This window comes from Hylobates moloch, unplaced genomic scaffold (assembly GCF_009828535.3).
Source record: "Hylobates moloch isolate HMO894 unplaced genomic scaffold, HMol_V3 SCAFFOLD_1, whole genome shotgun sequence".
NCBI classification, from domain to species: Eukaryota; Metazoa; Chordata; class Mammalia; order Primates; family Hylobatidae; genus Hylobates; species Hylobates moloch.
This window is the reverse complement of record NW_026652276.1, coordinates 188801867-188828504: the sequence shown is the minus strand read 5'-3', so window position 1 is coordinate 188828504 and position 26638 is coordinate 188801867. Positions and strand designations below refer to the sequence as shown.

General features: G+C 39.2%; 2 protein-coding genes across 2 annotated transcripts in view; one reads left to right on the top strand and one right to left on the bottom strand.

Annotated features, from left to right (window-relative positions):
- Nucleotides 1-21998, top strand: part of LAMB1 (laminin subunit beta 1) — an 82588-nt gene extending 60590 nt beyond the window's left edge. Inside the window, exons 25-34 of the mRNA XM_032756016.2 lie at nt 5085-5454; nt 8175-8359; nt 9783-10024; nt 13060-13263; nt 13937-14081; nt 16125-16332; nt 16535-16676; nt 19385-19561; nt 21383-21542; nt 21702-21998. Of these exons, the coding sequence (XP_032611907.2) occupies nt 5085-5454; nt 8175-8359; nt 9783-10024; nt 13060-13263; nt 13937-14081; nt 16125-16332; nt 16535-16676; nt 19385-19561; nt 21383-21542; nt 21702-21838 (1970 nt within the window). The 3' untranslated portion in view covers nt 21839-21998. The remainder of the gene's footprint in view (nt 1-5084; nt 5455-8174; nt 8360-9782; nt 10025-13059; nt 13264-13936; nt 14082-16124; nt 16333-16534; nt 16677-19384; nt 19562-21382; nt 21543-21701) is intronic.
- A 3802-nt stretch (nt 21999-25800) lies between these two features.
- DLD (dihydrolipoamide dehydrogenase) overlaps nt 25801-26638 on the bottom strand; it is a 30610-nt gene continuing 29772 nt past the window's right edge. The window contains exon 14 of the mRNA XM_032761386.2: nt 25801-26567. Coding sequence (XP_032617277.1) covers nt 26502-26567 — 66 coding nt within the window. The 3' untranslated portion in view covers nt 25801-26501. The remainder of the gene's footprint in view (nt 26568-26638) is intronic.

The following is a 26638-nucleotide window of genomic DNA, read 5'->3' as shown; positions in this document are numbered from 1 at the left end:
ACAGACAACATGAAGCAGCATGGCTCTGGGAGGTGCCCTCGGGAAACAGTCTTAGCTGGAGAGTCATGGAGAGATTTGGTTTCACCAGACTGTGTGAAGCCTTCAGTGCTAGGCCATTGGGGGTAGACTTTGTTCAGTGGGCACAGGAAGGTCTGGAGGAGGAGAGGGATGGATGTAAAGGAAGCAGGCAAGTTAGGTCTATGTGATAAATGGGTACATAATTTCCCATTCTGGCATTGACTTGCTAGTGTTTTCCTCTGGACCTTAGTATCTTTAAAATCGGTACAATAGCTTTCATTTACCTACCTCTTAACGATTATGATTGAAATGATAAGAAAACTTAGTAAAAAGAGAGGAAGCCTACTGGCCACAGAACAGAGAGTGTGTTTATAGATGAAAATCAAATTATTATGGCTTGTTAAAATGATTATCTCATTTAAAAAATACTATTCATCTTCATGATTTGTTCATCTTAAGGATTAGGCAACAGCTTTTGCTATATATGCTCTCCTTTCCAAGAGAAAGTTTCTGATTCTCTGCCAAGTAATCCCATTTCTTAAAGTAAGACTGCTTTATCTAGGTCATTTGGATTCTGATTCCTTTCTCTTAAGAGAGAAGAAACCCACTGGACCTCGTCAGCTGCAGCCTGAATAGTCAGTTCACAGTTTTTCAGATCCTGGTGGATGTGTGAGATGATGGGAGAATCTCCTCCATCCATTAGTGTCCATGAAGTTTTACTAACTTGTCAAGTGTGAACTGACCTTTCTGCTTCAGCCACGTGAGTGTGGGAGTTTCAGTGAAAATACTCTTGAAGTGGAGGGGGTCTTTTTACAAGGTTGTAAAATGTGGGCCTTCTGGTGCCTACCTCTTAGGTGACTCCAACAGAAGCAATTCTGGAAATTCAATAGCCGGGGAAGGAAGCACATGACCAGGGGCTTCAGCTTGAAATCAAAACCTGGTGCATTTGAGACTAGTTATTTGGTGCCCTCCTGGAGAGTCAGGCCCAACTTTTTCAGTGACACTGCAATCCAGTCATCTGTGAGATTTGATGGTTTACTTTTCACTGGGAGAAAGGAATGTTGGTCAGTTTGGCTGAACTGGTTGTTGACTTCTGGAGACAGCCGAAGCGCTGCTGGCTCATTGGAACTCTTGCCCAGGCTAATTTCCTTCGGCCAGATAAAGAGGGAAGCCTTATCTGCCTTTTAAGTCTTTCAGGGTTGGGCTGTTTTCCCCTTAAAGATGCCTATGACAGAATAGGAGCAAGACATGCCTTTTGCAACGAAATAGATGAAAAATGATCAGAGAAATTAAAAATAAATCGATGTATGCATGCATCCCTTGCCCCAAGCATGAATTCAGCAAAAACCTAATGTTTAGGACTGAACAAAGGTGTACCTTTGCATCATCTATGGGAAAGAAATAATTGTCTAAGCAAACTACAAGCATATACAACTCTGCCTCATTTGTGTCAAGCCTAAGGGAGAGAGGGGTGAGTAGGCCCCAGAGGGCTGCCTCACCCTGACCCCTGGCTGGGCCCTGCAGGGCAGGGGTAGACAAGGGAAGCTTTATTACAAATGGCATCACTTCTTCCTCTGTTACGCAAGTCCTGAGATTTGGGCATCAGCCTACATTGGTGAACTTCCAAAGTCGTGATTCTGCTCCAGCTCCACCTTTTGAAGGGTATCTCTTTCTCCATCTCTCACACACAGACAAACACACATACATACACACACATGCACGTGCTCTCTTTTTTTCTCTAATATACAGAAGGTGGGCAGCAACAGCTAGGAAAGTAACAGTCAGTGCTCCACAAAATGGGGTCTCATGACTCTGAACATCAGTATCTCCTGGGAACGTTAGAAATAAAAATAATTCTGGGCCCCACCCAGACCTACTGAATCCGAATCTGGGGATGGGAGGAGAGTACAGAAGCAATCTGTTTTTTTATGAACCTTCCAGGTGATTCTGATACCTACCCAAGTTTGAGAAGTGAGGACCCAGGTGACTTGGGTAACTTTTAGCTTTCTGGAAGATGACTAAATTTTACCAAATGATAATGGAAATGTATTCTTAAAATCTAAACAACAAACTCTTAAGGTACTAAGTTATTTGTAAGTTATCTAAGTTCTTCCTAATCTCAGAAGAATCGATTAATGTAGTGGTTTTCCCAAGCCTTTCTCATTATTTCTCTTGGGTGTCACTGGCATTGACTTCCACTAAAAAAAGATCCCATGGTCAAATGACTTTGGCGTACAACTGGATAAAAACAATATAAAACAAGTTTTTCCTGCAGAACTCTTCTTAGTCTGTAATATGCTGACACTTGTTTTTAATCTTCAAGATAAGGATACAGAATTTTTCATCATGGGACAGTTTTATCAAGGAACACATCATAGAACTGACGGTCTACGGATCACCATTAAAGTTATCCACGGTTTGTCTAAGCAGCTTCCTGATTCATTATGAGAATATTCCCCAAACAAGAAAAATGAAACATACCTTAAGTGCCTGGAAAGGATCTGTTTTTTGAAAAACATACACCCAAGTTTTACTTTGAAATCCTAAGGTCTTGGTTTTGAAAACCCCAGGCACTAAGGAAATTACAGGTTTTAAAATCCTAAAGGTTGAGGAATTAATATTCTAAACTTCAAATTTTTGAATAATCATGATGTTACTGGCAAATACATACAAATAAACATATAACCAGAACATATGTTTTTCCCCTTTATCCAGTGGAAATATGATCAAGCATCACTCTTAGTAGAAGACTACCAGACACTTGTAGGGACACGAAAAGCGATAATAAAAACGATTTATTTATTGAATCCTTGCTATAGACCAGATGCTCTTCTAAGCACTTTGTAATTATTTTATCTCGAAAGCAGTCCTGTATTTATAATCATTACCTCTTCTTACAGATGTGGAAGACGTGACTCAGTTTCCTGATTACCCAGGGTCACATAACAGGTGTGGAGAAGGCAGGATTTACAACCTCAGTCCGCAGTTCATGCCCTTAACCACAATGCTTTACTCCTCAAACCTGCCACTCAAGAGCTTGGAATGTAGGGGGAGAACAAAGACAATAAAAAGATAAACTACCAATACAAGGCAGGATGTGGTGAGGGCCAAATGAATGGGCCACAAACACGTATCTCTGGGTTGAAAGGATGGTGATGTTATAGCAGATCTCAGGACCCTCAGTATAACTGGTTCTGGGAGATGTTCCATTAGAAAGTTTTTCAGAGGAAGGCCGGGCGCGGTGGCTCACGCCTGTAATCCCAGCACTTCGGGAGGCCAAGGTGGGTGGATCACAAGGTCAAGAGATCGAGACCATCCTGGCCAACATGGTGAAACCCTGTCTCTACTAAAAATACAAAAATTAGCTGGGCATGGTGGTGCACGCCTGTAGTCCCAGCTACTCAGGAGGCAGAGGCAGGAGAATAGCTTGAACCTGGGAAGTGGAGGTTGCAGTGAGCCTAGATCATGCCACTGCACCCCAGCCTGGGAGACTGAGCGAGACTCTTTCAAAAAAAAAAAAAAGTTTTTCAGAGGCAAATCACAGCTACTGACCCAAGAGTGGCTCACACCTGTAATCCCAGCACTTTGGGAGGCTGAGGTGGGCAGATCACCTGAGGTCAGGAGTTCCAGACCAGCTTGACCAACATGGAGAAACCCCGTGTCTCTTTAAAAAAAAAAAAAAAAAAAAGCCAGGCGTGGTGGCGCATGTCTGTAATCCCAGCTACTCGGGAGGCTGCACTCCAGCCTGGGCAACAAGAGCAAAACTCCATCTCAAAAAAAAAAAAGACCTGAGAAAGCAGGAATCTGTTGTGCTTTGCCACAGTTGACATTGCACTTCAGGAGGATTATTTTCTTTTATGAAGGTATGTAAGTGTCCTTGCATGCCTAGACTAAAATGAGGTTAGGGCTTCATTTGGCAAAGACGTTTGGATTCTGATTGCAAGTTAACCCCGAGTCTGATGCTGAAAAACAAAAAATGGTTTAAGATGTGCCCCTGCCCTTGGAGTCCATAATCCAGTTAGGGAAATAAGATAGTATATTCTTTATTTATTCCTCTTTCCTCAGAATGGGTGGAAGCCCAGAGATAAGATGTTAGCATAAGGCCTTCTGTAATTCAAACCCTGTATAAATACTTTTAAATGTCAGATGTTGATATAAAAATGATTTGGTCACCTGAAATTTGGGAATCTAAGCCAGGGTTCAAGGGCACAGCCACTGTGCTAAGTAATCTCAGCCACAGCTACTGGCCAAGAACAGATTTTGTCCTGTACGGCATGTGATTTTCCTGTGCCATTTGGCTTTGCCTAAGGTGCCAACCCTATTGGGCCCGTGAGAGGCTGAGACTGAATGGCTCCCAAGATCCCTGCTTGTAGTACTGGCAGTGGTCATCACAATGGCAGACACCCCCAAGTTAGATTATACTTAGTTGAAAGCCTTTAAACTGGATACTGAGAATTCCTTTGGGTTTTGTTGTGACCATGTTTATTGCATTTCATCAAGTATGTTTTGTTGTGAGATAGTCAGGTATGTTAGGAGCTGCTCATTTGTGATGTATCCGATGCCAGGTGGCACATTATCAGGATGTAACCTGGATTGTTTGTACAGACATGGTCTGTGGGGAAATCCTAAGTAAGGGGGAGGCAAAGGCAGGACAGAGGTGAAGAGTACAGACTCCGGAGTTGCAAAGAACTGAATCAGAATTCTGGCGTGGCCTTTTCCTTGCAGTGAGACTTGGGGCATGTTACATAATCTCTCAGTTCCCACATCTGTGAAATAGTGATTATTATAACACCTATCCCATAGGGTTATTGTGAGAGTTAAATGGGGTCATTCACGTAAAACATTTCTGTTTAAAGTATTATTACTGCTAAGAAGGGGTTAGCAACCACTGAAGTCATACATGTGCTAGAGGAAGCTGCTACAGTCTCTACCTGAGCCATTGGTCAATTGCCATCAATGATTGACACCTTCCCATTTTCACAGTGAAATGAGTATTCTAAATGCCACATCTTGTCACTCAGGTACATGATCAAGTAGATCAGCTAGCATTGCTTCTTTCCTTCTAGCCTGTGACTGTGACCCCAGGGGCATTGAGACGCCACAGTGTGACCAGTCTACTGGCCAGTGTGTCTGCGTGGAGGGTGTTGAGGGTCCACGCTGTGACAAGTGCACGCGAGGGTACTCGGGGGTCTTCCCTGACTGCACACCCTGCCACCAGTGCTTTGCTCTCTGGGACGTGATCATTGCCGAGCTGACCAACAGGACACACAGATTCCTGGAGAAAGCCAAGGCCTTGAAGATCAGTGGTGTGATCGGGCCTTACCGTGAGACTGTGGACTCGGTGGAAAGGAAAGTCAGCGAGATAAAAGACATCTTGGCGCAGAGCCCCGCGGCAGAGCCACTGAAAAACATTGGGAATCTCTTTGAGGAAGCAGAGTAAGTAGTTAATGAGCCGGAGGAATAACTCACAATATTTTTTCAGCTTTATGAGTAAACAGCAAAGATTTCCTGGCATGGTGCTTCCATCAGGAGGTTTGGTTTAGTCCTGTGGGTGAAAACAGATTCTGAGCCATTTATTTTCCAGCAGTCTTGACTGGGCATTTGGGTGAGTGAAATGTTGGCACATCCGTGGGGACCAGGCTTCTGGAGGCTGCAGTACAGAATATGCAAGCAGTATATTCAGTGCTCCTCCTTGCAAATCAGGTTCTAAGTCAGTAAAATGGGAGGAATGCTGGATTTAGAAGACAAAGATCCATAATTGAGTCTTGGCTCTGATGCTAGGTTTGTGAACTTGGATGACTCAATTCCTGAGCCTGTATTTTCTCTCCTGTGGAGAAGGCGTAGGATAATATATGCCATTACCTTATGAAGTAATGAAAGGATTGATACATAAAATGACAACAGGATTGCAAAAAATTATAAATTGTTAAGTATTGCTACTATGGGGGAAATTCCATTACCTCAAATAAGACTCCTTACTTCAAGTTTTTTCTGCTTCTCCGCCATTAGTCCACCAGACCAGTGCTTCATTCGTCTAGTTACAACAGCTGCTCTACGCTGAAAAGTCCTCATCCCACCCCTTCTCTGGGTAGTCTTCCCTCTGATTGGACAGTGTTTGTTAGTGGAAGCCTAGAGAATTGAGCTGAGTGATGCTGAACTTCTCAAGGATCATTTATCTACCCTTTCTCCTACCTCCCCTGTCTTGCCCCTAAACATCCCAACTCCTTTTGCCAAAAAGGAACCCCCAAAACAGCACAATAAGACCTAAGTGCTAAAGGACAAAAACAGAAAAGGGTATGAGGCATCTGTTCTTCCCTAGATGCTATGGTTTTTTCACTGCAGACTCACCATCTAGGCCTGAGGGGACCGCTTCACAGTTAAATCCTGCACACTGAGGTGTTTATATGATGAAATTACAGTAACATTTTTTGTGTGTGATGAGACTTTAATCAGCATCTTTAAGAGGCCAGAGGGACTTTTCATCTCATACCAGGCATGAGTAGCAGAGGACAGCTGACATTAGCTCAAGCGACTTGAAGGAGGTCCTTCCTAGACCTAGATTTAAAGTAACTGGACCTTGATGTCAAGCCTCGGGTTTTATGCCCAAGACCATGTAGTTGGCCAGAGTGTTAGGAAATGTCTGATGTAGAGTGACAATGCATTTAATGAGGCATTTTACCTCACTGAAAAGACTAAGCCTCCTAATGTGCAGAGATCACAGTTTTGGCAGGTCATAGTCCGAATGCAAGCCCATTTAGGAAATGATCCTTGGCCTGGGTCTTAGGCACCTCTGGGAGGAAGAAAAAAATCTGGTGTCCTTTGAGAGCCTGCCAGAAGAGAGATTACATTCCCAAAACAGCTCTGTTTCTACCGTCACTATTCATTTAACTAGACAGATTGTAATAATCACAGGAAAACTAGTTCCATTACTCTTTTTTTCAACATACTATCCAAGGATACATGTTTTAGGAACCAAAGTGGCCTTATTTTAAAATATGGTGTTAGATTTGCTTGTTTTAAAAAATTGTATCATGAGACCTGAGAAGAAATGAAAGCCTTCTGTGAGTCAAATAATTAATAAAAGCAAAGCACTGAAAAAAGAAACTATGTATATTAGCCTCAGGAAAAAAAGGCACTGAAATGTAATTTAATCTACCATTTTAAACGATCCCTTTAAGTACTTTTTCTTTGAGCTGGGTTATGGTTTTATCTCAGCCTTACATATCATTTTTCTAATGGCTCCCAGCCTTTCAGCATCTTTACATTTTCCTGGTTTTTTATACTATTATATCCCCAAGAAGACAATTATATTCAATTAGGTGAACCAATAATACCCAGAGGTAAAGTCTGCTCAAATATTACTTTCTTTACAATACATATACAACCCCACCCACACCCACCTGGAGCACACTCACGCGTGCACACACATGCCCATATACACACTATGTACACAATAATACACAAATAGATGTCAAAAGTACGGCTTTGTAGTTTGAAAGTACAGAACAAAATGCAGTTTAGATTCCAAATTAAATACTGTGAAAGCTAAATCTTATTTCATTCTTAGTAGATGCTATTTTCTTATTTAAAAAAATAAAAAGGCTGTTGATAGAAGGAAGCCCCTCTGATGGAAGAGAGGAGTGTATGAAAGCTGATACTGGTGGCTCCTGTTGTCTTTGTGGCGGGCTATAGGGCTTCCCCTCTGCGTGTTCCATCTTGAAGGAGATCCCCGAGGCTTAGGGAAGAATGTTTTGGGCTGGTGGCTGGGAGGCCTAATTGTATACTGGAGTCATTTATGTCTTCAGTTTTCACAATTGTAAGGGCTTGAAGCTGCCTGTGAATGGAGCCGGAACTTCACACTCTGACCTGTGCTCATGTTACAGCAGAAATTTGGAATCCCTTAAATGGCTTGTCTACCACAACTCAGCTGAGTGGTACTTCTGTGTTTCTCTTAAAAGTCTTTGAGCAAAGAAAAATTGTTAGATTTAATACAATCTTTTATAAGGAAAATAAAACTAGCACTTAGAGATGAAATGTTACAAATTACTGAATTGGTTTGAAATTAGTAATGGATACAGTACTAGTAGAAAATATGAAACGTAAAAGTTCCCCCTTGGGTTTATTTTATGTAAGTAAGCTTAACTTTCTCTTTACAGGAAACTGATTAAAGATGTTACAGAAATGATGGCTCAAGTAGAAGTGAAATTATCTGACACAACTTCCCAAAGCAACAGCACAGCCAAAGAACTGGATTCTCTACAGACAGAAGCTGAAAGCCTAGACAACACTGTGAAAGAACTTGCTGAACAACTGGAATTTATCAAAAACTCAGATATTCGGGGTGAGCATTTTTTGGTGCAAATAGTCCCAGACAATGGATTTAACAATATGTCTAACGTTTGAATATAGCACTTTTGGGGGAAAAAAAAAGTATTCTAATAAATTTTACAACTTTTGTTCATCCAGTTTCCGGCACAAATGAGGATCAAAGTCCCCATTTTACAAATGTGGGACTTGGGCACAGAGAACCTAAGAGACATAGCAAAGGTCCCACAGAGTGAATGGCAGTAGTTGTATCAGAATGGTATCCATTTCCTGATTTTTTTTTTTCCCCTCCAGTTAGTAGTTTAATCCCCTGGCCTTTTCTTGGAAGGGGGTTCTTTTGAATAGTTAAGGTATTAATACTTCTGCAAATCCTTTCACATTCAAGAATGCTGCTTGGTCGGAAAAAAACTTTTGCAAATCATTATTTATATCATAGACCATATAGGATTCTCAGCAAAAAGTGAATGTAGAAATATGTTAAATCATACTGTCCATCTATCCATACTGCTGTATGCATGACTGCTTTTGGACTAAAGCTAAAAACATGTCATGCCGTTATATATAATACCGTCATCCCTCGGTATCCATGGCGATTGGTTCCAGGACCCACTGCAGAAACCAAAATCCACAGGTGGTCAAGTCTGTTATATAAAATGGCATTTGCATATAACCTATGCATATCCTCCTATATACTTTTCTTTCTTTCTCTCTCTCCCTCTTTCTTTCTTTCTTTAAGAGACAGGCTCTTGCTATGCTGCTCAGGCTGGTCTCGAACTCCTGGACTCAAGTGATCCTCCCGTCTCAGACTTCTGAATAGCTGAGATTATAGAGGTGAACTACCACACCCAGCTTTACTTTTTTCTTTTTTTCCCTTCAGTATATTTAAAAATAATCTCTAGATTACTTACCTAATACAATGTAAATGCTATGTAAATAGTTGTTATGCTTTATTGTTTAGGAAATAATGGCAAGAAAAAAGTCTGTACACATTCAGTACAGATACAACCATTTTTTCCAAATGCTTTCCATCCACAGTTGGTTGAATCCACACATGTGGAACCTACAAATATGGAGGGCTACTATATTAGTCATTTGAGTGGATCCGAATAAAGGATTGAGAAAAGTCATCTAGTCACATAATCTTCAGGCTGCCTGAAACCAGCTATTTATAAAGAACTGGATGTTTGCTTGTGTATAGAAACAAGATTGCATGAATTTCTTAATTTTTCATTTTTCACCCAGATGTTTGCCATACTCGAGCTGGAGTAGGTGCTAATGGGACAAAACATATTCATTGCTCATGAAAACTGTACTTCACAAAATTTTTTTTTTGAATTTTAAAACCTTACAGTAAATTTAGGACCTGAAGACACCAAATGCAGACACTGCTTGGGGAGTATGATGAGATTAACTGTGGACAATTTCATTTCCTACCCTAGGTGCCTTGGATAGCATTACCAAGTATTTCCAGATGTCTCTTGAGGCAGAGGAGAGGGTGAATGCCTCCACCACAGAACCCAACAGCACTGTGGAGCAGTCAGCCCTCATGAGAGACAGAGTAGAAGACGTGATGATGGAGCAAGAATCCCAGTTCAAGGAAAAACAAGAGGAGCAGGCTCGCCTCCTTGATGAACTGGCAGGCAAGCTGCAAAGCCTAGACCTTTCAGCTGCTGCCGAAATGGTAAGGTTTGGGGGTGTGGCCTTACTGCTGTGGTGCCAAGAAAAATAAAACACCATCCTTTGTCTTTATTACAATAATTTGCAAATGAATCAGCAGGAGTGAAACTCCTAGGCTGAGGTCTCTGTATCCTGGAATGGGGTGTCTGTAACCAAGACAGATTAAAAGCAGCAGCATGTGGGTTTCCAGCCTTCCCCTCTTCTGTTTCTCTGTGGTCCTCAACTAAAGAATGAATCATGACTATTCTCCTATACTGTTTTAGCTACTCAGTGACATTGCACTGAAACTTGATCCTTTTTACACTGTGGACATTTCTTTAATATTTTTTTTCCTAAGTAGAGACAGGGTCTCACTACATTGCTCAGGCTAGTCTTGAACTCCTGGTCTCCAGCAATCCTCCTCCCACCTCAACCTCCCAAAGTGCTGGGATTACAGGCTAACACCCCTGCCCACCCCCAGCCCCCTGCTTTTTTTTTTTTTTTTTAAGAGATGGAGTCTTGCTATGTTGCCCAGGCTGACCTCAAACTCCTAGGCTGAAGCGATCCTCCCACCTCACCCTCCTGAGTAGCTGAGATGACAGGCATGTGCCACCACACCCAGCTTGGACATTCCTTTTTTAGTTTGTTCTGATTTGAATTATAAAACCCATCTCAGTGTAGGAATTCAGAATCATTCTAGAAGGGGCTTCTGTTAAAAATTAAAGGGAGCAAAAGAATTTTTTCATGGGTATTAGCTATTATGTTCCTTTGTTCCAGTAACTTTACCTGGTGAAGATTAACCCTGAAACCAGCCTAGAAAGTAGATTCATTTCCCAGAAGCTTTTAAAAAGTAACTCTGGAGCCAAATGAAATTGAGTTGTGAGTTTAATGAAAATCAGGCAGAAGGCCCCAAAAAAGCCTAACAGCCTGTTTCTTCCTCTTCCTTCCTGTGTTTTCAAGGAAGGATACCTATGTGAGATAATTTGGAGGGTATTTTTTATAGACTAAGGTTTGTGTTCTCTTAGCCCAGAGACACAGAGAAAGTTAAAGATGGAAGGTACATAGGCGCAGAAGAGTTCAAACTTCATTACAGCTTTGTCTTAGTGATGGTTCCTCCCTTCTCTCATCACTTTCTCTGAAATAGACAAAATTGGTCACAATATAAGACAGTGTTTATTGATGCCTGCTAGGTTTCATACTCATTATCTTCTGAAACTTTATAGCAAATAGGGAGCAAATAATCTGTCATCATTTATTAAATGGAAAAATAAAAGATGAAGAAAAAAGAAAAATGAAGGCTTAGAGCAATGTGTAAATTGCAGCTAACAGGAGACAAAGTTATTAAGCATGAAATGCCAGTTCTCTCAATCTTTCCTTTCAGCATTGATTCCTTCCTTACATATTGTATTTAAAAAAAAAAAATCAGTCATCACAAACAAGTTCTCTGTGACCTACAAGAAGCAGCTAAGCATGCTAAAGGATTTTTGTCTTGAACCGGAGGCATCTATCTCTGTGGGCGGCAGGGAGATGCATGGGCGGTGGGTGGGGTTCGGGGTTCCTCTGGCCTTTCAAATGTGTGCCCTTCCCTGTGCTTGCTTTTCCACCTGGTAAACTACCTAGGGATTAGCAGCTGCTTCAGTTCTCTTACTGTGTTTTTGTCTTTGTTAATGATCCTGTGAGAATTCTTTCTGTAAGTTCTTTACTGCCATTTCCTTGTGTAGAGAGACTTTTGTCCTTTTTTCAGGTGCTTCTAGTTCTGCATCTTTGTGGATGTTTAGCTAGAGCCATGCTGGTTTTTTTTTTTTTCCACGTCTACCCCTGTCTGTTGAAACAAAACAGATCTTCTATGTGTGCTGTCAGATTGTTTTTAGAAAGCAACCGAGGTTTTACACTTCTGTTCTTAAGACTCATGTTCTACAGCATGCAGAATACACTTTATTTTCTGAAGCTTTGTGTGTTTTTGTAAGCCAGATGACTTATTTCGTTGTAATTTGAGATATAATGGGATTATCTTAAAATTATTAGGCTAAATAGTTGATTGTATTTATTTAAAAACTTTTTTGTACTTTTTTAAAACAATACTTGTCTTGTTTGGGAATATTCTGTTAACTGCCTTTCACTGCAGTAAATCTTTGTCTTCTTTTCAGTATGAGCATTTCCACAAAACAGCTCTAAATGCAATTTTCTTCCTGCTCAGCCTTTTCTATCATATAGCACACTTGTACTATAATTTATCAATTTGCATTTATATGCCATGACCAAGTGGTGATCTTTGAGAGGTTTTGGTAGGTAAGAAAGGAGGACTCTCTATGCATGTGTGATGGCAGTCCGGGGTGACAATTTGGAAACACTTCATCTACCTTTGTTTCTTTGTTTGTACTGTTTTCTTTAACATGTGGAATGTTTTCCCACTTCCCCTGCTCAAATCCCACCAGTCAACAAATCCTTCTTCAGCTACAACTGTAGCATTCCTCTGTAGTCTCTCCTTTGTCTACTTTCTTTCATAGTGACTGCATCTGACCTATTCTTGGCTATTTTATGTGGAATGATCCAGTCCTAACTAGATGGGAAGTTACTAAAAGGCTAGGTAATAGGTCTTTTATGTCACCATATTTACTGGAGGAGTTAACATGGTGCTGGTGTGCTGGTGCTGGCCCCAAAGATGGTTCACAATAGCTTTTTTTTTTTTTTTTTTTTTTTTTTTTTTAACTCTAACTGGTTAGAAAAAAAGGCAGGCATTCCTTGGCCCTTGTACTGGCAGAATTCAACTTGATATAGCAGATGTTTGCATCCTGGGCTGAGCTCATATAGTATTTTAACTCATTTGGGCAGAAGATATTGACGAGTTGTAAACTTCCATTGTTTCCTTCGAAATAAGCAGGTTAGTTTATTCCTAAACTCTTTGCTCCTCTCTCCATTCTGTCTCCCAAACACTGTTTTCAAGCACCCTTGCTGAGGACCACCTACACATTCTCTGGGGCCACCCAGGCCCTGCACAGCTGTTTTGCTGCAACAGATTCACTATCTGAAGTATTGTGCCTGATCCTTGGCTTGTTGCAGACCTGTGGAACACCCCCAGGGGCCTCCTGTTCTGAGACTGAATGTGGCGGGCCAAACTGCAGAACTGACGAAGGAGAGAAGAAGTGTGGGGGGCCTGGCTGTAGTGGTCTGGTTACTGTTGCACACAATGCCTGGCAGAAAGCCATGGACTTGGACCAAGATGTCCTGAGTGCCCTGGCTGAAGTGGAACAGCTCTCCAAAATGGTAATTCAGTGGATGGCCTCAGTTTTTGTTCTGTATGTTTGCTTTCAGCTGTGGACTGGAGGATCTGAAAGGGAGAAATCAATTCTAAATGCTAACTGAAATGAAAAGGGCATATCACAATAAAATATGAAAGTTGATGTTTCTGTGAGGTCAGAGAAAGAGATGGGGAGATTTTCTTCACAGAAAAGGAATTTGCTTTCTCCTCACTCAACACATGCTTTAGAGCAAGATGTTTAAATCTTATACTGGATAATTTGATATAGCCATCTTACTTATCTGACTCCACGGTTATAAATACATCCAGCTGTAGGACAAAAACTCTATACTAAGCAATTGAACATTTATTCTTCTAAAGCAACACACACTTTTTAAGTATTTATGTGGGCACCTGAGAAAAAGACTCAGGACTATTTTATAGGCCAGGAGTTAAAAACAACTTGAAAAATTTTAAATGCTAGTTCTATTTATATAAGAATACTGTTTAGGAATCTGTATACTGAATACTTGCGGTCTGTAAGAATACAATACTTTGTTGAATGGGAGAAAGTTGTTTCCCAGACATATGATTCCAAGTACATAGTTTTTCAACATCATTTTTGGGCCATTTCCAATATTCTGGTCTCCTTTAGAAAGAATGAAAATCTTCCATGGGTAATTTATTCTTCATATTTAGGTCTCTGAAGCAAAACTGAGGGCAGATGAGGCAAAACAGAGTGCTGAAGACATTCTGTTGAAGACAAATGCTACCAAAGAAAAAATGGACAAGAGCAATGAGGAGCTGAGAAATCTAATCAAGCAAATCAGAAACTTTTTGACCCGTAAGAAATGTTTTCATTTTACTTTTAGACATTTGTTTCTATGTGATTCTCTGTTTACATTTTAGATAAAATCCATTTCTGTCAGGGTACTAAGTGACACTTCCAAATAAGAAAAACGTCCATATATTAAATGTTTCCACTTCTTAAACTTATATATGTGTATCAAATAACTTTCTCCAATGTTATGCAGATACAGACACACCTGATGGGATACTCAGGTAGCAGCCAATCAAAAGTCAAATATTTACATTGAAAATTGAATGTGGAATTTGTTAGAAATTACATATAGTAATCTCTAACCTTAAAGAAGTGGAGTTTGTTATTTTGGCATTGCCCCCAAAGCTTTGTAATTCTATTATTTACAGGATATTATACCTATAGTTAAGAGTGTTGCTAGTCAGCCGGGCGCAGTGGCTCACGCTTGTAATCCCAGCACTTTGGGAGGCCGAGGCGGGCGGATCACGAGGTCAGGAGATCGAGACCACGGTGAAACCCCATCCCTACTAAAAAAAAAAAAATACAAAAAAATTAGCCAGGCGTGGTGGTGGGCGCCTATAGTCCCAGCTACTCAGAGAGGCTGAGGCAGGAGAATGGCGTGAACCCAGGAGGCGGAGCTTGCAGTGAGCCGAGACTGCGCCACTGCACTCCAGCCTGGGCGACAGAGTGAGACTCCATCTAAAAAAAAAAAAAAAAAAAATGTTGCTAGTCACAGTTCAAGTGTTACCAGTAAAGATGGTTTTGGCGGCAAATTACAGAAAACTCCCAAGTGAAAGGCACTTAATCAAAAAGGATGTTTATTATCTCACATCTTAATAAGATAGCCAGTAGCAGGATAGCTTCTTGGGTCTGCGACCCACATACTTTTCATCTTTCTACTCTACCATCTTAAGCATATCAGCTTTGTCCTCTAGCTCCTCATGGTTACAAGGTAGCTGCCAAAGTTCCAGACATCATATAAAGACTAATAATGGAAGAAGAGACCACCTATTCCTTGTATCTTTTTAAAATGAGGAAGTCTTCTCTAGAAGCCTTTAAGCAGTCATCCTTATAAACTTCATTGGCCAGAAATAAGTCACATGCCAATGCATAAATGTCACTGGAAAATGGAAATGTGATTACAGTAATTGGCAAACTAATATTTAATGCTGGGTTGATAATTTTACCTGACTTAGAGGCAGGTGCCTGAAAAAAATCAGTATTCTGTTAGCAAGAAAAAAGGCATGGCTAATAAGGAGTCAACAGTATTTGCTAAGGATATCTTAGGTAATATTCCATGGAAACCATCCTTCAAGTACATATTTTATTTGAATAAATCCTCTGGGGTCCATTTTATGTTCAGTAGTTTAAAACATAAACAAAGCTTGAAAGTAAATGAGGATCTGACATATTTGAAGCTTAACTTCATAAACCTTTTTTTTTTCACCATCTTCCACATTTTACATTTGCAACTCCTTGGCTTCGTTGACAACCCATTATTCCGGTTCTCCTGCTTGTATAATTTTCTCCCTTTCTATAATTTCCTGAATCTAGATAATTTGTAAGAAATATCAAATCTCTATATCTGCATTCACAAGTTTCTGAGCTATTCGTCCAACCTCAATTAAAAGATTTCACTGCCTTTAAGTCTCAGCTTTAAGCTCTGGCCCTCTATGGTTTTCCACAATCTTCAGATTCACTTTGCTAGACTTTCCTGTAACATGTTCTGCCCTTCCTGTCTCCCCACCTGGAACTGTCCTTTCTTCTTTCAAATTCTATTATCCCTTAAAATCTGATCAGCTCCTCATCTTCCACGAAGGTTTCCCTCACTACCCAGCCTAAAACAAATACTAGTAGTACTCAATTGTCTGCAGTTACTTTTTTTTGTGTGTAGGTCTCATCTCCCCTTGAAACCCCAGACAGATTATAAACTCTTAAACAGGAAGTTAGTGTCTCTTGGTATGTAACCCCACTGTGCTAGTCCATAGTAGATGACCAGTAAGTGGTTGAATGAATGAACCATCTATTCTTTTCACCTCTTTTTGGGGACATCTTTGCTTTTCACAGAGGATAGTGCTGATTTGGACAGCATTGAAGCAGTTGCTAATGAAGTATTGAAAATGGAAATGCCTAGCACCCCACAGCAGTTACAGAACTTGACAGAAGATATACGTGAACGAGTTGAAAGCCTTTCTCAAGTAGAGGTTATTCTACAGCAGAGTGCTGCTGATATTGCCAGAGCTGAGATGTTGTTAGAAGAAGCTAAAAGAGCAAGGTATCTAAAGACATGGCATCTAAGGGGCTTATTTTGTGTATCATGGAGTAAAAAGTATCTCTTTAACCAATGAAACTTCTAAGAAGGACCTATGCGAGTCTCTCTGGGTCATTTCAGGAAGGCTGTTCTTTAAAGAAAAGAACACTGAGAGTACTTTTTTCATGTTCAGCAACAATATACTGTCTCATTATTTTTTACTCAGCAAAAGTGCAACAGATGTTAAAGTCACTGCAGATATGGTAAAGGAAGCTCTGGAAGAAGCAGAAAAGGCCCAGGTCGCAGCAGAGAAGGCAATTAAACAAGCAGATGAAGACATTCAAGGAACCCAGAACCTGCTAACTTCGGTAAGCATACACAATCATTACATATATGGGAACACACCTACATATACACTTTTACCAGAAAAGTACATTTGTTATCTATGAACAGAAATTCTTACAACTCAACATTAAAGGATTCCTTTAATTTGAATAAATCTAAACTACTCCGTTAGCATGGATGCTAAAAATAAGTGGAGATAGGTTTTCAAGGAATAAAAGGACTCTGAAGACATCGGACCATTACGTCCCATCTCATTTTCTCCCCTACAAAGTCTGAGAAAGATAAAAACTTCTATTCTTGGGTGGGCATGGTGGCTCACGCCTGTAATTCCAGCATTTTGGGAGGCCGAGGTGGGTGGGTCATTTGAGGTCAGTAGTTCAAGACCAGCATGGCCAACATGGCAAAACCCCTTCTCTACTAAAAATACAAAAGTTAGCTGGGCATAGTGGTGCGTGCCTGTAGTCCCAGCTACTTGGGAGGCTGAGGCAGGAGAATTGCTTGAACCGGGGAGGTTGAAGTTGCAATGAGCTGAGATCACACCACTGCACTCCAGTCTGGGCAACAGAGACTCCGTCTCAGAAAAATAAAATCACTCCTACTCACTGAGGAAACAGCATATACTCTGTTCAGTAGTATGAAGTATAATAGTTTTAGAAAACTGTCCTGATGTTATAAAGCAGCTTATATGGTTAAGGCCAATGTCTCAAGATTTTGGTGATCAAACATTTTACTATATAGTAGTTTTGGAAACTACTGGAGAACAGTCAGTCTGCTTTCAATACCCAATTCTAGAGGAACCTAATAGAGCGCTTATAGCTAAACAATCTGTTCTGTTTAGAATGCATGGAAAACTTAATGTTTTTATAAGGAATATACTGTGACTACCAGATATTAAAAGTACTCAAGAATTTTTCATAGGGATCTAGCACTTTGCTCTAAAAATCCTCTTTAGCTCTTAAAAGAAGTAATGCAAACATAATTCCATTAAATTATTTTGTTTCTCAGAAAGTTAATTTTTTCCTTCCAATTTTATGAGTTTTTAAAAAATGAAGAAAATTAATGAGTTATCTAATCCCTATACATGTTCTCAGAATATACTTTGAAATTAAATGCTCCCATACCCAGCATTGTCAGCCTTCTCAGGTCAATCCTCCATGTATTTAAAACCTGGGAAGATGAATTTTCAACATGCTTTTCTTACCATTAGTTGGTAAAAACCTGTCTTCCCCTATTCTACTGCTGTCAGTCAGTTAAATGAAGGCCAATAATTCTTCTGTCCATTTTCCTCCTTAAATTTCGAGTATCAATAAGGCTTTTTCTTTAGGCTATTTGTTCAAGTTTAGAAAAATTATGTTTTCCCACCAGACTATATTTTGATGTTTCGATCTCTAGGTTTTTCCATTTTCTCAGTTTGCTGTTAATATTTTAGTGAATATTATGTCAGTGACTGTAGAAATTATTGTTTTGAAAGCCAGGTGCAGCAGTGTGTGCCTGTAGTCCCAGCCACTTGGGAGGCGGAGGTGAGAGGATCACTTAAGGCCAGGAGTTTGAGACTATAGTGCACTGTGATCATGCCTGTAAACAAACAGTCACTGCACTCCAGCCTGAGAAATATAGCAAGACCCTGTTTCTTGAAAAAAAATTGTTCTGAAAAGCAAATTAGAAAATACTGAATTATAGGTGAGATGTGGCTTGATGATGCAAGTTAGTAATTGGGGTTCTGTTTTTCAGGGGTCCTGGGGGGCAGGAAGTGTTTTAGGTTAGTAACAATAAGAAACAAAGAGAACCTCTAACTAAACTATGTTCATGAAAGCTTATCAGAAACAATTCACTCAAACTTTATCTTCTAAGAATTATAATTTCTAAGAATTTTATTCTAATTAAAGGGTCCTTAGGTTTGAAATATTTACAAATTTTAGCCTATGTCTTCTACTGACCCTGTTAACTTCATTATAACAGTATTGTTATTCAGTTAATTCTATGTAATTAGACCCATCCTTGAAGATCATTTTAAAGAAAAATTGAGTGCTCAGTGAAACTGATTCTTTTGTCATGGGCTCAACTGCTTACTTTGGCTAGCTTTTAAAAGTCAATGTTTATTGATTCTACTTTGAAAGGAGATCGGATGTGGATCCTCACCAGTTGCCCAGATATTTTTTTTTCCCTAAATAACTTTGTATATTTAGAGTTTACAGCTGTAACGTTCCCAGACCATACATCATCTCACAATTCTATAGAAATTCAAAGAACATCCCTAGTCTCCATGTCTTCAGTAATTAGCTGAAATCTCCACTACTAGAGTTTAACATTTATTTTCCCACTCACATTAAGTTGGAAATTTATGTGGAAATCCCTCTTTGCACAGCTGCTTATTTGTGAATGTTCTTTAGCCAAAGTTTGCAGGTGTCCTTAAAATGCTTTCTCAACACATCATGCTCCTTGAGGAGTGTTTTTGTTTGTTTGTTTGTTTTTACTGTCAGAAAAAAACTTTACATCAATCTCAGCTTAAATCATCAGAAGTACCGAAAGAATGAAGTGAATATATGAAATGTAGCAAAGACTAAAGTTAGACACTTCATGTAACTTTTCCTGAAATATTCTTTTTAGTAATTACTTCTTTTGGTCTAGAGCAAAATGGCACAGTAGACTTTTAAATCTTCCTCCAAACTTGCACTCATAGTAATTCCATTTCTTAAACTAATGGCTTGCTGGAACATTGACATACTTTTAGATTGAGTCTGAAACAGCAGCTTCTGAGGAAACCTTGTTCAACGCATCCCAGCGCATCAGCGAGTTAGAGAGGAATGTGGAAGAACTTAAGCGGAAAGCTGCCCAAAACTCCGGGGAGGCAGAATATATTGAAAAAGTAGTATATACTGTGAAGCAAAGTGCAGAAGATGTTAAGAAGGTACGTAAATCTTTGTAATTTCAGAGCTGTGTTGTTAAAGGAGCCACCAGTCTCCTCCTTGCCTGCCTTAGAATAAGGGACATGGACCTAACAGAAACAGAATTCATCAGAAACATCAAATGACCTGTTGTGCAACAGCAGTCTTTAGAAGTGTGGATGGAAAAGAATGGGAAAGAATATGGAAATATCTAATAAGTATGACCTATGCCCTCAAATCCAAATTTGGACAAGAGTTTAGAAGAAGGGAATTAGAAGTCTTAAAACAGGCTTTTATTTTATTTTATTTTGAAACCAACTATATTGACAAAAGCCAGGCATATTGAACTTTTATTTCTGTGCTATAGTCAATTAAATTCTTCATGGCATACAGTAATTATCAGGCCATTTGAGAATATTTTAAAAGCAGGTTGGAACAGAGAACAGGTAGTAGGAAACCAAATCTTATCTTTTTGAGACTTATTTTGAATTAACTACCCCTCACCTCCCATTGGAAGGCACTATATTTTGCAGAGAAAAACTCACACAACCCAGATGTCTAATCAGAAGCCATGTAATAACTGAAACACATGTTCAGTTTCTACATAATGCTTATTTCTAAAGAGAACATTAAAAACTTGGTAGTGGCAGGGTGGGGCTTAAAACCATTAAATCACTGGTCCCCAACTTTTTTGGCACCAAGGACCAGTTTCCCGGAAGACAATTTTTCCACAGACTCAGGGGTGGGGACGGTTTCAGGATGAAACTGTTCCAGCTCAGATCAGGCATTAGATTTCATAAGGAGTGCGCAACCTAGATCCCTTGCATGCACAGTTCCCAATAGGGTTCGTGCTCCTATGAGAATCTAATGTCACCACTGATCTGACAGAAGGTGGAGCTCATGCAATAATACTTGCCTGCCCACCCAGTTCCTCACTGGTCCGTAGGCCTGGGGGCACCTGCACTTACTGACCTAATTTCAGTATATAACTCCCTACTATTCAAAAATTTTCCTGAAGTTACTGTAGCTTTTCAGGCATTACTTTAAGAGTAACTTCCCTACCTCTCTCTAGGTTGGGGAAGAGAACAAAACAATGAGAAAAGTTCACTGCCACAATATCAGACAGCTGTCTTTTCTGTTTTGGTTTGTGTGGTTTCCTGCAGTACTGAGGACACAAATTTCTCAAGTACTCTGCTTCAGGGCATTTTGCTTAATGACATTTTATCACAATAGAAAGGAACAAAATCTCTTGAAATGAAATTTCCATAAATGGCTATTTGAACAGTTTCTAAAAAGAATCATTTGCATTCCAACCCCACACCCCATTTCTCTTCTCCTCACTCACTTGCATATGCTACCATCTCACCTTTCCTTCCTATATCTTTTGTTTAATCTTTTTCCTCTGATTTCCTTATAAGCAAGTCTTCACAAATCCTAATTTAGTCAAGATCCAAACAGCCTCCATTTCTTCAATATGGGCTTCTCTAATGTCTAATCTACTTTTGAAAAATCTGCACTTCTCTATGTAATTCGCAATACAATTATGCTAAAACTTTTCTATAGAAAAGTAATAAGAGAATGAGGACTTAGCCCTAAGGACTTGCTGCAACTCTAGAATTTTTTTAAAATGTTCTTTAAAATCATGTCAATTTTGCATTCAGTTCCACTCTTTGAAGATAAAATTTTAAAATTACTTACCAGTGAATAACTTGATGAAGCCTGAATATCCTTGGTGGCCCTTAATCCAGAATGCATGCCATGATTATACTACTGCTCTTAAATGTAATTAATTACTGACACTAACAAACATTACCACTTCTTTCTGTCTAAATGTGGAACTACAGACTTTAGATGGTGAACTTGATGAAAAGTATAAAAAAGTAGAAGATTTAATTGCCAAAAAAACTGAAGAGTCAGCTGATGCCAGAAGGAAAGCTGAAATGCTACAAAATGAAGCAAAAACTCTTTTAGCTCAAGCAAATAGCAAGCTGCAACTGCTCAAAGGTGGGTCTTTTCACACAGGCTTATTTTTTAAATTATTTTAAATTTAAGGCATCCATAGTTTATTTAAAAGTGAAAAATATATTCACTTTGTCTTGAGATCATCATAGTATAAATTGCTCAGACTTTATATATATATATATATATGTATAATGTCCACAGATTTAGAAAGAAAATATGAAGACAATCAAAAATACTTAGAAGATAAAGCTCAAGAATTAGCGAGACTGGAAGGAGAAGTCCGTTCACTCCTAAAGGATATAAGCCAGAAAGTTGCTGTGTATAGCACATGCTTGTAACAAAGGAGAATAAAAAATGGCTGAGGTGATCAAGGTAAAACAGCTACATTTTAAAAACTGACTTAATGATCTTCAAAATAAAACTCATCACCTATTTAATGTTTTTAATCACATTTTGTATGGAGTTAGTTAAATAAAGTACAGTGCTTTTGTATATATATTTTGGTGTACTTGTTATTTTCACTGATTGTTGATGAATCCCTTTAGCAAAGAATGTTATTTTCACTGTAAACATGGATTTATAAACAAGTTTACTGCCTCTACGAAGACCCTAATTTATGTTGTCTATAAACAAGCTATTATATTTATTTGACAGGTAAACATCCTCCAAAACTTCCCCACCCTTGACTCCCCTCCTCCCAATCACCTCCCAGTGGGATTCCCAGGTTGAGGTTAAGGAGGACAAATATAGTCTATGCTACCATCACTATTTCAATGGTTGCTGAGTTGTTCCAACCATCAAAACTCCTGTAAGTATTCCTTGCTGTGGGAATGAGAAAAAGCAACATTTTGGAAAATCAGCAGGATGAACTGGGGCTTGTAATCATTACCACCTAGAAAAGGACTAGGATTACTGAGGGGAAGGTTTCAATTAAATCAGGCCAGAGTTTATGGATACTGCTCCTGCCAGTTGAGCAATGCTACTACAGAGCACAGAATGATGCTCTAATTTCTCAGCTTTTGTATTGTATTTTATGTGATTTTGCAACTAATCTAAGGAAAGTAATTGCCAGGCCCATGTCAACTTTATTGCCTAACTAGCTGTATAAAAGGCCAGCTCCTATGTGTTTTCTTCACACATTCTTAGAGCAAGACTATTCTGTGGACTGCTTAACAACCACCCACACATCCAACACAGCTGCATCTGAAGCTGGGCCTGGACAAAAGTTAGGTAAAGTTAATAACTTTCCTCTGGCCCAAAGCAATAATTTGTCACTTTTATGGTACTGGTACCAAAACAGATAGATAGACCAATGGAACAGAACAGGTCTCAGATATAACACCACACATCTACAACTATCTGATCTTTGACAAACCTGACACAAGAAATGGGGAAAGGATTCCCTACTTAATAAATGGTGCTGGGAAAATTGGCTAGTCATATGCAGAAAGCTGAAACTGGATCCCTTCCTTACACCTTATACAAAAATTTAACTCAAGACGGATTAAAGACTTAAATGTAAGACCTAAAACCATAAAAACCCTACAAGAAAACCTAGGCAATACCATTCAGGACATAGGCATGGGCAAAGACTTCATGACTAAAACACCAAAAGCAATGGCAACAAAAGCCAAAATTGACAAATGGGATCTAATTAAAAAGCTGCTGCACAGCAAAAGAAACCATCGTCAGAGTGAACAGGCAACCTAGAGAATGGGAGAAAAGTTTTGCGAAGAACTTCAACCCCATCAAAAAGTTGGCGAAGGATATGAACAGACACTTCTCAAAAGAAGACATTTATGCAGCCAACAAACATGAAAAAAAGCTCATCATCACTGGTCAATAGAGAAATGCAAATCAAAACCACAATGAGATACCATCTCTTGCCAGTTAGAATGACGATCATTAAAAAGTCAGCAAACAACAGATGCTAGAGAGGCTGTGGAGAAATAGGAACGCTTTTACACTGTTGGTGGGAGTGTAAATTAGTTCAACCACTGTGGCAGACAGTGCGGCAATTCCTCAAGGATCTAGAACTAGAAATACCATTTGACCCAGCCATCTCATTACTGGGTATATACTCGAAGGATTATAAATCATTCTACTATAAAGACACATGCACACGTACGTTTATTGAGGCACTGTTCACAATAGCAAAGACTCGGAACCAACCCAAATGCCCGTCAATGACTGACAGACTGGATAAAGAAAGTGTGGCACATATACACCATGGAATACTATGCAGCCACAATAAAGGATGAGTTCACGTCCTTTGCAGGGACATGGCTGAAGCTGGAAACCATTATTCTCAGCAAACTAACACAAAAATAAAAAACCAAACACTGCATGTTCTCACTTGTAAGTGGGAGTTGAACAATGAAAACACATGGACACGGGGATGGGGGTGGGGAGGGATAGCATTAGGAGAAATAGCTAATGTAGATGACAGGTTGATGGGTGCAGCAAACCACCATGGCACATGTATACCTATGTAACAAACCTGCATGTTCTGCACATGTACCCCAGAACTTAATTTAAAAATCCTAATAACTAGCAAAAATGGTCATACCTCATCATCTACTAGAGCAATTATATAAGTATTTTACTTAAAACAGTAGAAACACTCTCCATTCCTTTTCAGCTAAACAACTAAAGATCTCACTTTGAAATTACCTTTTTTTTTTTGAGACGGTGTCTCGCTCTGTTGCCAGGCTAGAGTGGCAGTGGCATGATCTCAGCTCACTGCCTCCTGGGTTCAAGTGATTCTGCCTCAGCCTCCTGAGTAGCTGGGATTACAGGGGCCTGCCACCACACTTGGCTAATTTTCATATTTTTAGTAGAGATGGGGTTTTACCACGTTGGTCAGGTTGGTCTCAAACTCCTGACCACAGATGACCCGCCCGCCTCGGCCTCCCAAAGTGCTGGGATTACAGGAGTGAGCCACCACTCCCAGCCAGTTGAAATTACTAATTTTAATCAGTTCAATGAGGTGGACAATTAATCTCACTCTTCACAAGCCACGAAAATATTGAGAGCTTAGTAGATAACAGTAAGTGAACACTTAAAACTTGTTTTATTCCTAGGACTTTATTCCCCATACAAATATATTTGCATTCTCATACTGAATGTAAACACTTAAAGATGGATTTAACTGTTTCGTGTCTCTACAGCTAGGATTCCATATTAAATTATATTTCACTATTCCCTAACTAAAAACTTTTTTTTTCCCTGAGTAAGAGGTATGTTGAGATTTACATAAAGAGCACTTCACATGAAACTGGGATTTCAAATTTTTTAAAAGATGCAGAGTTCACTTCCAATAATGGCAAAGTATCACAAATATATCAGACCAACCCTCCTGCTGATAGCAACTGCAAACTCTGAACAAATATATTTTAGGAAAAACTAAAGGCACTGGAAACAACTATAAACAAGTGGAAAGTAGAGGGAACTTGGCACTTAAAAAGTGAAGAGCACTGGCTCAATGTCTCATTTTTAATAGGTTCTCACTTGAGGGGGAAACAAAAGCCAAGTTTTATTGGTTAAGGATCAGAGGGCAGAATATGGGGCAACCACAACAGCTGGAACATAAAGGGGAAATCCCCAAAAAACAGGAGGCACAGAAGGGGCAGACTTTCTTCTGCCCAAACTCTGGTTGACCCCTGAACTACACACTTGCATGGGAAAGACTTCCAGCAGCATAGGTAAAGCTAAAACAACTGAGAAGAGATTTCAGCTGCTGCCACCTACAAACAAGACAGAGTTTGGAGTTGGTGTTCAGCCAAGTTAACTGCCTACTAAGACAACAATCAATTATCTTTAGAAGTATGTAACAGAATCCAGGGTCGTTATGTCACTCATAATGAGCATAAGACAATCCATGCTATCTATACCAAATTTCAGAACTACTTAATCTGAATTATTCTTAAATTTAGTTACAATATGCAAAAGCCTACTTAGCATTTAGTACTTTGTTACTTAAGTTTCCTCAGGACATGGCCATTTTAAACACCACACATCCAATTTTATAGCACTCTTTAAATAGTCATTTACCCAGCCAAGGAAAACACAGATTAAAGACTCCCTTATGTTGTACTTCTCCAAAAGTATATGTTAAGCATTTAGTAGGTGTCTCTAAAATAGATGAAAGGATAATGACCTTTAAAATGCCTTAATATTGTCCTATAACACGAAAATAAAGATACATTCAGGCCTACAAAAGAAATAGGAATATACACTAGAAGTAGTCGTAAAAAAAAAACTACGACCATCTCAACATGTACTCATAATAACCAGTAAATGAATATTTAAGACGTTTATTTCAGTATCTTCATTCCCCACTGTAATACATTTGAATTCCCATGTATTTGAGTTCCGTAAATAGACTCTCTTAATTTGGATAACTATATAATTACCCTTCAGAGTTGTAGACAACAATGGAACCTTAAAAACCTCTTAAACACAAATTCTACCCCTAAACTGAAAGAATTTAGGGGTTAAATAAGTGAGAGACCATTTACTTACATCAGTTCGGTTTATAGACATCTGAATCATATTTGAATGACTGACTTGTTTCCAATGTGAAAACCAAATTAAAAATAACTTGATCACTTTGCTTCAAACACAACTGTTCACATATCAAATTCTAGCTCCATCCACGTAAAATTCAACTTTTCTGTATCAGAGAAAAAAGCTATTTGAATTCAGTGGCATTGAATCTTTCATGAACAGCATGAAAACATGTGTTGACAGAGATATTCCAGGATGCTACAATAAGTAGCTTTTTGTCTTACATATTAGTGCACTGAAACAAAATACTAAATTTATGTAAAATATAGATATAAGAGTATTCCATTCTGTCCAAACCTATTAAATACCTTCCAAAAGTTTCATAATTCAGTCCTAGAAATTCTTGGAGCTGTGAGAATATCCTGTTCAGGAATGTGACTTCTACAAAAGCTCCCAGGAAATTTCAGAAAAATATATATATAATCTTCTAATTCAAAAGTTGATTGATTTGCCAAATGATGCAGCAAGATTTGCTTCTCTAAAAGCTTCTGATAAGGTCTGCAAGGGAAGAAATTTAAAATTAAAAACCAAATATTTGTGGGTCAGAAGAAAATTTAGGCAACCATCAA